This window comes from Nanorana parkeri, unplaced genomic scaffold (genome assembly GCF_000935625.1).
Source record: "Nanorana parkeri isolate BGI_ZX_2015 unplaced genomic scaffold, ASM93562v1 scaffold18, whole genome shotgun sequence".
Classification (NCBI taxonomy): domain Eukaryota; kingdom Metazoa; phylum Chordata; class Amphibia; order Anura; family Dicroglossidae; genus Nanorana; species Nanorana parkeri.
This window is the reverse complement of record NW_017306286.1, coordinates 3,587,084-3,599,110: the sequence shown is the minus strand read 5'-3', so window position 1 is coordinate 3,599,110 and position 12,027 is coordinate 3,587,084. Positions and strand designations below refer to the sequence as shown.

The following is a 12,027-nucleotide window of genomic DNA, read 5'->3' as shown; positions in this document are numbered from 1 at the left end:
ACGGTGGCTGCACCTCCACGCCCCCCCCCCCCCCACTCCAAATGTGGTATGTCCGTTGACGTCTTCACGTCTAATCTAAATAACATTAGAAGTGATGACTTTGTGGGTCCTTAGACCGCCACAGCTTTGGGGGAGAAGAGTGCTTGTCTAGCTGTCAGGTGGGACTAAGTATTGGGTGAGTAGATCTTCTTTATTTTTGCTCCCTAGGCAAAATTAGCAGTTAACCCTTGCAGTGCAGAGGTCACTCCACTGCAAGGGCAAACTTTTCCAAATCCTGGAGTTCCACTTTAATCAATAAACTCTGAATATTGCTGTATCTGAATATGTTGCTGTGTACCTTTGTTATAAGCTTTTTTTTTTCTTCACTTCTGCTGGCATATCTGTTACTGTATAATACAAGGAGTCTTAAAAGAAGATCTCTGTGCAATGCAGCTCAGGATGAACCTGTCCAATAAGAAAGGTATCATTGCACACTGCAATACTGCGTTTTTGTCTTTTTTGACATCTTACATATATATATATATATACAGATTGTTCAACAATAGGCTGCTGTAGAGGTATCCAAACATTATCTAATTACTAAAGTTTCCAAAGTGCTCAAGATTAAACTAAATTTGCAGGAAAACAGTTGCTATCATCTACAGTGACATATGATATAACCTATGGTTTTTGAGGGTCTTAAAGTAAATCTGTGATTTGCCCATGCAGGGCAAAGCAATAGGACACTTTACTGCAGACCTCACCAAGAGCACATGCCTACCGTGTGTCTTCACTCCCTTGTTGTTTCATTTAACTGCGAGGAATGATAGGAAAGCTCTTTGTAAGTGGAGTTGCAGCTTACACAGTACTATAGGCTCTTCCATACCCATAATTACAGGGTATTTCCTTCCTTCCCTAGGGCTGAACATGGAGTGAGGTAAAGGTAAGCATATGCTGCTGGGAATGAGGGAAGGCAGGAGTTTTCTTTTGGATCTATTTACACTGTGTTGTGTGTTTCTTTTTTTTTTTAATGCAGTGACGCTGAATGTGCTGTCAGCGCACCTCAGTAGCTGTACATTTTGGTGTATTAACATTTTTGCATTATGGCGTTCACTGTACATGTGTATGAATAATAAAATGAATAGCAGCGCAAAACACAAAAGTCTGAGTGCAGCCTTAAACTTCATTGTAGAGCACTTGAGATATAACATACCTTAATGCCTTTTGTGTCCTCTTCATCAAAGGAGCCAATGTCAAATGCATCAGCTGCATTTACCTCTCCTCGAGGAGGAATCAGTGGTGGAGGGTACTGAAAAACATAATATATGTTCCAACGATCAATTACCAATAGGTAAACTTTCATACCTTCTGAAATGTTAAATGTCTGTTACAGTCTATATATTACAAAAATAATTGCACCATTTGCCCCCTTTTTTGGAGTAGACAAGTACAATGTACTATGTATACTTGCAGTACCTCTGTAGTATCCTCAGCCAGATATACTAATGTACAATTCTTGATCTCCCCACTGTTCACAACTTACCCATATTTTTCCAGTCCCTGTGCTCTGCATCTTTTGAATGGAAGTAGTAAGCCCTATACACTTTTGGGATTTCTCGGATTACCAAAGAAGAGCACAGGGACAGGAAGCATGTGGCGACAAGAAGGGAAAACAAAGAACGTGTTGCTACATATCTGGTTAAGGATGCCATTAAGTTAATTGTAATTTACATGCATCTCCCATAATGCTTCACATCTACTCCTCCTGGAGTAGTACTTTAATTTTACTGGCCTAAAACAAGCATGCAAGTAGTGAAATGTTAGGACAATACCTTACAGCTCATACATGCATAGTTTGTTTTTAGTCAGTGAAATTAGGGGGTCTATGTATTAATTTTCAAGATTCACACAACTTTCACCCAAGGTTTACATTTGAAAGTTGAACCCAGTTGAGCAACATGTGAATCTTAGGGGTGAAAACAGTGATAAATAGACCTCTATGTAGTAAAGCCAGAATGAGTACGAAAAACTGTCAGCCTCCATAAATTAGGAACCTTTATGGGATAATATTCTATAACTGAAAGATACATTTTAACTGCTGGCATGCACACATAAATCTGAAATCATGCACAAATAAAATCATAGAATATTTGGGTAAATGTACTTTCCTAGAACAGGGAACGGTTTCAAACATATAGATTACATTGTCCAACTCTTTGTGAAGTGTTTCAGCTGCTCTCATTGACAAACCAAGTGCACAATGAAGAGTGACTTGGAATAAAAACAACTATATAAGTATAGGATATGACTGAAAAGTATCTATTGCAGGATCATATGCAGCTACTTTCCTGAATACTGTTGCATAGTGTACTAGTAACTAGGGATGTCGCGATACCGATACAAGCATCGGTATCGGGACCGATACAGGGCATTTTGACAAGTACTTGTCAAAACTTGTCAAAGTGCCCGAAGCTTGCGCTATGTTATTTTTTTACTTACCGCACCGCATCGCGCCTAGCGTCGCGTCACTGCTACTCAGGTGGGCGGCGCTCCAGGCAGTCGCCGGCCACCTAAATTAGGACCCCATCTGGAACGCCGCCCACTGGAGCAGCAGTGACGCAACACTCCTCTCCAGCTCAGCACCGCCGACGTCCTCACGTGTGAGGAAAATCGTGAGGCACCGCGATCGAGGCAACAGTGAGTAAGACGGGGCCCGGGCTTAGTTTTTTGTGTGAACAAGAACAATCTACTGCTGCAGTGCATTCTATATGTACTGTACAAGTACAACATATAGAATGAACTGCAGCAATAGATTTACAATTCTGCACTGCTAATATGAAAGGGTTAAATGATCCATAGTACATCATAGTACATAACATGTAGTTGTACTATGTATCATTTAAACCATTCATGTTAGCAGGACAGAATTGTAAATCTTTTGCTGCAGTGCATACTTTATGTACTGTACATGTACAGTACATAAAGTATGCACTGCAGCAGTAGATTTACAATTCTGACCTGCTAACATGAATAGGTTAAATGATCCATGGTACAACTACATGCTATGTACTATTATGTACTATGGATCATCATTTAACCTATTCATGTTAGCAGGGGATAATTGTAACTCTATTACTGCAGTGTACTGGACGTGTGTGCTGTATATGTACTATGGATCATGATTTAACCCATTCATGTTAGCAGGGCAGAATTGTGAGCGCATCCCACAAGCTGAGCACCGAGACGCGATGCAGTGATCCTGCCCAGCTCCGACTACGACAGGCACCACGCGAGGCAACAGGGATCGGAGTCAAACTGTGAGTGAGGGAAGCTGGGACAGGGCTGGCTGTAAATATATTGCTATAGTGTACTGGACGTGTGTAATGTATATGTAGTACATATATACAGCACACACCTCCACTACATTACAGCAATAGATTTACAATGCTGCCCTGCTAACATGAATAGGTTAAATCATGGCCCATAGTACATAACATGTAGTTGTACTATTGATCATTTACAGTCACCTGCACCCGTTTTTATCGGTAATTGGTATCGGCAAGTACATGAGGGGAAGTACTTGTACTTGGTCCTGAAAAAGTGGTATCAGGACATCCCTACTAGTAACTATAACATGAGTTCCTGCTGCACCTAAGTTACAGATTTGCAGAATTAGGATATAAACTAGTGCTCATTCACACCAGAACACAAATGGGCAAATCACTTGTTTGAGATTCTTTGCAGTTTAAGTTTGAAAGAACAACTTTAAATCGACATTAACAGCAAATTGCAGGCCAACACATACAAAATTCAGTAAGCAGTACTTTCTTCACAACACTACACCACTAAACCATGAATTTTTTCATGTCCATAAATGTTGCCTGTGCTGGAAAACTGAAGGACAGCTAGCTCTTTAGATAATTAGTTAGGTAATACATGCAGGGTCATTGTCCAGATTATGAAAACATCTTTCAAAATATGCAGGATTATTTAGTCTATTTCATGTTTTTCAAATCAAAAGTAGCTTATATTTAATCAATGTAGCATTGCAAGGTCATTTACCTTTTGCATATATACTTGTTGCCAGTCTATACCATTAAAGAACGGATGTTCTTTTACTTCAAGAGCACTGAAAGATTTAAAAAAAACGAATTTTGATGCAAGTTACAAAATTTATATTTTTTCCTTTTCAAAACCACACGCACTGAGATGTAAACAGGTCACCAAACCATGCAATCAACTGTAACATTATGTCTCATTCTACATACTGCCCAGCTCTCTTTTTCTGTACTTGCAATTCATGTGCGTCTGCATTTTAGTTTTCAATCACATACCACTCCCACAGCAAATCAAACAATACAATAAAATGTGTAATTGATTGGTAAGTTTATCCAAAGACAGTTACTACTTTATAAGGTGTTTCTATTTATTACTCGGTAGACCCTCTTTAGAACATCCTGCTTTGTTTAAAGAATGAATTCAACAGTGTGGTGGGAATGTTTCTTAGGGACTCTGAACCATAATAGTGATACAATAACACACACAGTTCATCGAGATTTGTTTTGTCCACAAACTGCTTGTTCCACATCATTCCACAGATACTCAGACAACTGGGAACAGTGGGTACCCACTGGAATACACTGAAACCAGCTTGAGAAGAAGCATGCTTTGTGGAATTATCCTGAAGGTAACAGCCAAAGGAAAACTGGCAGATAGTGGGGTATATATGGTCACAACAATACTCGGGTATGCTGTGGCATTCCAGTAATCCTCAGTTGGTATTAAAGGGCCTAATAAAACATTTTCTATGCCATATTTACCACTGCTTCCAGCCTGAACAGTGGACACAAGACCAAGAATATTACATAATCTATTTTACGGCTAAGCAGCAAATGAAACTCTTTATTGTTATCACATGATCACTGTTTAGTTTTTTTTTCTCAGTTGTTCCAAGCAGATTTACCAAAAAATGGCAAATGAGTAAAAGGCAGTAGAGGGGGTGTGTTTTTGTTTTTACACCTCAGCTTCCACAATGTGTCAGGCACCAGTCTGCTTCTGTGGTCAGTAGCGCACAGGCAGGATTGCTGGTATGGCTGTCAAAAAAAGACAAGCCATTCCACTGTGGGGCATTCATGGTATTAAAGGCGAACTATGGGGTCAGTGTTTTTCCCCATAGTTCTCCTTAGGGTAACGGGAGGACACAAACTAGCTTCCTCCCGTTACCCTAAGCTCAGTATACGTTAGAACTATGAGGTGAGTGGAAATCACTCAGCTCATAGTTCTCCTTTAAGATCACTGAACCACCAATAAATGCAAGACTCTCTTTACAGTGCATATTCCAGGCACACTAACTACTGCGGTCTGTAAGCTGTGCTATACACTACATACATCAAACTGCTCTGTAAGCAGTGCTATACGCTACATACATCAAACTGCTCTGTAAGCTTTGCACAGTGTTCATTGTCTCACCAGTTGTTGGTTTTTAAGCATTATGTCCTCAATTTTTTTTTGCCAGTTGCTTAAGAGTGCTGGCTGCTTGAAAGCCAGATAATGGGGAGGTAACTGTATATGCATACATTTTTGTTCAAAGATTTAACAGGATTCCACCACACGACCACAGCTTGTGTACTACAGAGTTAGAAGTGACATGAAATGCAAACTATTTACTACTACAAACCTGCCACCCTGGCATCCAAGTCTTTTGCTGACATCTCTCTGTAGAAGACCTTCCAATAGAGACTTCAGCTCTGGGGTGAACGAGTCTGGTAGCTCAACATTCTTCACACATTTAAAGAGAAGAAATACATTTTAACCAGAGCTGGCAATCAATAAACAGAAAAGATTACATCTTGGAAAGTAGAGATCTTTGTCCTTTAAGTTCTAATGGCTGTAACACAAAACCAATGAAGAAGCACATAGACTATTTCCCCGAGTAAACGCTTACCATAGTGAGTGTCATCCTGTCAATCTCATGTTTATCTTTGGTTTTATGCTGTCTAAAGGGACTGTGACTGCAGATGAAAAAAAAAAGAAAAAGACATAAGCTAAAATTAGTGCACAGAGACGATTACCCTAGAAAAGAAACAACCCAGGATTTACAGAGCATGTTTTTTTTACATGCAATCAAAGCTATACTATAAGTAGTGAGCTTCCTGAAACAGAATTGGGCTTTAGATCTTACAGGACCATGAGATAATATCTTGTATAGCACACTAAGCAAAGATGGTTTCCTATGATGTTTGCTGACAAACCACCATAACCAGAAAAGCTTTAAATACAAAAGTCTAACTTTTCTAAGACGCTTAATAAGGTGAAAAGGAACATGTATAATATAAGCCATAGCGAGAACTCAAAACCCATCTCACTGAGTTTTGACTAGTGAACAGAAATGTGTGATTACTAAAAGATGATGCATATCATCACTGTGGTTTGTGCTTTGCACTTGCTTATTACTTAGTGACTTTGTGATAAAAAAAAAAAAATAAGTGAACTTTGCTAATGCAAGGGGTGACCTGGAAGTGTATAGCATGCTTTAGATCCTTCAGTAAGATGGCAAAACAAAATCAGACAAAGCAGTCAGCGGGAGAAGTATTTACAAATTTCTTTACCTTTTTCGGAAGGTGGCAAAGAGTTAAAAACTTTGTGAGGTTATTATTATTATTGCTGTTTGAGTCTTCCTGTACCCAGCACAACCAATTCTCTAATTTTTAGTCTTACTGTAAAAGGTACAGTGAGTAAGGCAATATCTCTAACAGGGACATGGACAGCAGACAAAAAACTTGACAGAAGTATATACCCACTTTAATAAAAATTCAAAGTTTAAACAAAAAAAGTTGGGCTTTGTGCTGGAAATTATTTTTCATCACGCTGAAATCTCAGTTCATAAAGTATTTGCCACTTTATTATTTGTTTGCTATTATTGTACATGAAAAGCTGACTGTTAATCAAAATCATGGCATTCTTATCAGATTGGAAGAAAGATTATTTCTGGTCACTTAACTAACCTCAATGTGCATCAGTGACGTGCTGTACCTTCTGTGCTTGGTGAGGCATTCCCCCAACCCTGCCCCTAGCCCACCAACGCCCCACACACAGCCTCCCTGTCCCTCACTTGCTAGTCACTGATGAGGCATCGATGTCCTCAGTGTTTGTTTGTTTTTTTATTGGACAGCTTGGACCAATGGCGCTTTGCCATTGGTCCAAACCATCCACAGAGCTCAAGACTCTAACAGAGTAGAGGCTGTGACAGCTCTTGCCTCACTATGTTAGGTTACACAAGCAGTGGAGACGCCCGATGCTGTCTAACCTAACAGCTGTCAAAAGCAGGATGCAGTGCTGCCTGTAATTACCAGGCAGCACTCCGTCTATGACAGGTTACACAGCGGGGAGGCTTTCCCTGCTGTGTAACCTGTTACAAGCTGCTCTGAATGGAGAAAATGCTGTCAGCTTCAGACTTGAAGCTGACAGCTTTTTCCTCCATAATACTAGGTGAGGCTCTGCCTCACCTGACCGCACGTCCCTGATGTGCATCATGGTTTGTTGTATGTAACCACACAGTTAACAAATCTCGTGTTGTAGTCTGACTCTTGCTATATCTGTTCTTGTAGTTAATATTTCTAACCTTTGTTTAATCTCTTTTGTTTTCTTTCCCCCAAAATATAAAGAACACAATATGCTTCCTATACAAACAACTTTGCTGGCCCTGGATCATTTCCCAGAAAACACATTAAAATTACTAAAAAATGAAACAATCACGGCATAAACACTGGTCTGAAAATATAACAAGGGATTGTGCACACAGTATGCATTGGCAGATGCTTCTTAACACATTGTCAGTTAATTGTATCAATATATTTCCAACAATTTGTCATCTCTTACTCCAGTGGATGACGGCACTAAAGACAGTGATGCATAGAACATAAATCCTCATGTATGATTCTGGCAGTGAACACATTGGGCCCGATAAACTATACATGGTGCAGTGCCATACCAAAAGTGCACAGTGACCCTAATAAAGAGAGGTTCCTCACGGAGTGTGTTACTGGCAGAATTACCAACTAAAGGAGAGGGGGGGTGGGAAAAGTCTGAAAAAAGCTAGAACTGCTAAGCTGCAATATTATACATTTCAGTTCTTGGGTTTAAATAAACTTTAAGGAATCCATTCATAAACAATTTGCAGGGCCCTTCGCCCTGTGAATATATCTGAATATTCGCTTTGGGCAAATAAAGCCCAATACAGTAATACCTTGGTTTACAAGTAACTTGGTTTGAGAGTGTTTTGCAAGACAAGCAAACATTTCTGAAAAAATTTGCTTTGATATACAAGCAATGTCTTGCAATAAGAGCAACATTTTGTAGAAAAGCGCCACCCGAATAAGGCTGTAGCAGTGCGAGCGATGAGTCTGTTTAACGACAAAGCATGTCACATTGGATAGATTCCTTGTTAAGGTTTCACGAAATGGAAAAGATTCCATTTAGTCAAGAGATAGCAGTGATTCCGTTAGTGATAGTGAAAGTCCTCCTACACAATAATCCTCCTCTCTCTTGTCCCCCTCACACCAGCCACGAATGTACAGGTAATTGTTTTATTTTTCTTTTATATTTTGTAGAGTATTATATTACAGTACTGTATTGTAATTATTTTTATATGAATATTTTTGGGTTGTGGAATGAATCATCTGAATTTCCATTATTTCCTATGGGGAAGTTCGCTTTGATATACAAGCGCTTTGGATTACAAGCATGCTTCCGAATTATGCTCGTAAACCAAGGTATTACTGTATAGTTTTTCCCAGTTTGAATGAAGTGTATTACATTATGGGCACTAAAAGGAGTTTCTTGCTTAAAATGTAGTTAGTTGTTGTAATAATACATTATGGTCACTAGATGAAGCTGAGGAGCATAGGAAACAATACATTCAAATTGGTAAACTCCATCTAATAGCCATATTGCATTATTGCAACACTACATTTGAAATTGGAAAAATATATTAAGAACATTCATTTCTGGCATTGTTCAAGCAAAATGAATGTTCGAAGATAGTCACAGGGCGAAGGGCCCTGCAAATTGTTTAACAATAGACCCCTAAGTGTTAGGGTGCATTTTAAGGGAAAGGTTGTCTTAAATTGCATTGTAATTGTAATGTCTTCCTTATATTGTAAAGCGCTGAGCAAACTGTTGACGCTATATAAATCCTGTATAATAATAAATAATAATAATAATAATATGTGTTATATCATCTAGACACAAATGCCAAGACCAGGCATCTAATACAAGTTGTTCAATCATCTGAATATTTATTAGTGCCATATGTAGTACAAATGTATTAAGACTAATGAGCCAGCACATATCATGCACGACACAGCTGGCATCTCATGCACTTTATTGCATTCATTATGTTCAAAGCATTAGCTGCAGTGCATGTTGTCCAATACACAAACATGCTAAAATTAACACTGCCTGCAACATTACGACTGTCCGAGACCTATTGACCAGTTCAACTCCCAAAGTCCATTCTGTCAGCAAAAATTTCTGTGGGGGTTTCTATTCAAGATTGTGCTTACACAAACGTATATTTACAACACTGTCCATTTCACACTTCAGTAAATATTACCAGCTTTCTGCACCAGAGGGCAGCGTAAGACTTTTTACTTAGGTATAAAGGACATTATGCAAGGTCAGCACACTGCTGAAAGCACATCCAAGCCTCTTAAATAAATGGCCTTATTCAAATAAAATCTCCCCTCTGGAAAATCATACAAGTGGGAAATAACATATACTAAAGCATAACCTCTTCCAGCAATCATGTTGCAACAATTGGTAATATAAGATAATGTTATCTTATATTAAATATCTCATATTTAAAAAACTGCACTGAATTTTACAAGCTCTAAACGCTAGAAGGAACAGTAATGTGTTAACATTAATCTTACACACTCTCTACTGTTCCATAATTCATGGAATACACAGAAAACATTTCTAAAGTGGAGGAAATCAGTCACCTGTGTACCACAACAGACATTATGTTACAGAATGAACATTCTCCCAAACACAGCATACACCCTTGGCTGTCTTGAAGGAATGCTCCCACAGGGAGTTGGATTTATCAGGGTGACAATATCCTAAAGCTGACCTTCAACAAACATCTAAATACACATTTATATGTTCATGTGAACTGTTTACCAGCCAAGGGTTTGTAATTCAGCGTGTGGAAATATATATTTAAAAAAAATTACTTGTCCAAGCACTAAAGCGGGACAATCTAACCCTCCTGATAAAAATAATTTTAACCAAAACCGTGTTTAGTCGCAGCGGAGCTAAATGTAGAGAAAAAAAACACCTGTCCGGCCACTGGATTACAGTGCATTCAAAAAGTATTCAGACCCTCTTCACTTTTTTCAATTGTGTTATGTGGTAGCCTGATACTACAGTTGTTTAAAGTCTTTTTTCCCCCTCAATAATCTACACTCAGTATACCATAATGACAAAGTGAAAACAGAATTTTAGAAATGTCTGTGAATTTATTAAAAATAAAAAACTGAAATATCACATGTACTTAAGTATTCAGACCCTTTGCAACAACACTTGAAATTTAGCTCAGTTGTCTCCCATTTATCTTGATCATTGCTGAGATGTTTCTACACCTTGATTGGAGTCCACCTGTGGTAAATTAAATTAATTGGACATGATTTGGAAAGGCACACACCATTCTGTAGGTCTCACAGCTGGCAATTCATACTGTATCAGAGCAAAAGCCATGAGGTCAAATGAACTGCCTGCAGAGGACAGGATTATTGCAAGGCACAGATCTGGGGAAGGCTACAAAATCATTTCTGCTGCACTGAAGGTTACCAAGAGCAACCAAGAACCAGATGTTCAGTCTGGCTGAGCTCCAGAGATCTTGTGTGGAGATGGGACAAAGTTCCAGAAGGACAACCATCACTGAGGCCTCCACCAATCTGGCCTTTATGGCACAGTGGCTAGAACCACATGAAAGCCCACTTGGAGTTTGCAAAAAAGCAACTGACGGACTGCCTGTGAGGAACAAGATTCTCTGGTCTGATGAAACCAAGATTGAACTGTTTGGCCTCAATTCTAAACATTATGTCTGAAGGAAAACAGGCACCACTCATCACCTGCGCAATACCATCCCAACAGTGAAGCATGGTGCTGGCAGCATTATGCTGGAAGGGTGTTTTTCAGCAGCAGGGACAGGGAGACTAGTCAGTATTGAGGGAAAGCTGAATGGAGCAAAGTACAGATATCCTCAATTAAAACCTGTTCCACAGTGCTCAGGACCTCAGACTTGGCTGAAGGTTCACCTTCCAACATTACATAGCTGACTTGAACCCTATTGAACATCTCAGGAGAGACCTGAAAATGGCTGTCCACCGATGGTACCCATCCAACCTGACTCAGCTTGAGAAGATTTGCAAAGAAGAATAACAAAAAATCCCTCAATCCAGGTGTGCAAAGCTTGTCGCGTCATACCCAAAAGGACTTGAGGCTGTAATTGCTGCCAAAGGTGTATCAACAAAGTACTGAGTAAAGGGACTGAATACTAAAGTACATGTAATATTTTAATACATTCAGACATTTCTAAATAGCTGTGAAACAATTCTGTAAAGTAAGAATGCTTTCAAAAAAATATATTTTTATTGTTTATTTTTATCAATTTACAAAATGCAACGTGAACAGAAGAAAAATCGAAATCAAAATCAACATTTGGCGTGACCACACTTTGGCTTCAAAACAGCTTCAATTCTTACACTTGCACAAAGTCAATGATTTTGTAGGATTAGAGTCAGGTGCATGATTAACCAACTATACCAAGCAGGTGGTAATGATCATCAATTTCATAGGAAGGTTGAAACACAGTCATTAAAGGAGAACTATGAGGTGAGTGAAAATCACGCATCCTCATAGTTCGATCCGACGTGAGACAATTAAACTGTCACACGTTGGCTCAATAGATCGGGAACTGAGCGAACCGTCGCTCGCTCACTTCTCGATCATCTCCCTGCAGGGAGATGATCGAGAAGTGAGCGA

General features: G+C 39.2%; 1 protein-coding gene across 1 annotated transcript in view; it reads right to left on the bottom strand.

Annotated features, from left to right (window-relative positions):
* Nucleotides 1–12,027, bottom strand: part of LOC108790542 (beta-adrenergic receptor kinase 2) — a 276,398-nt gene that overhangs the window by 8,111 nt on the left and 256,260 nt on the right. Inside the window, exons 14-17 of the mRNA XM_018560833.1 lie at nt 5,924–5,990; nt 5,657–5,757; nt 4,042–4,108; nt 1,193–1,288 (exon numbers count right to left, since the gene is read on the bottom strand). Coding sequence (XP_018416335.1) covers nt 1,193–1,288; nt 4,042–4,108; nt 5,657–5,757; nt 5,924–5,990 — 331 coding nt within the window. The remainder of the gene's footprint in view (nt 1–1,192; nt 1,289–4,041; nt 4,109–5,656; nt 5,758–5,923; nt 5,991–12,027) is intronic.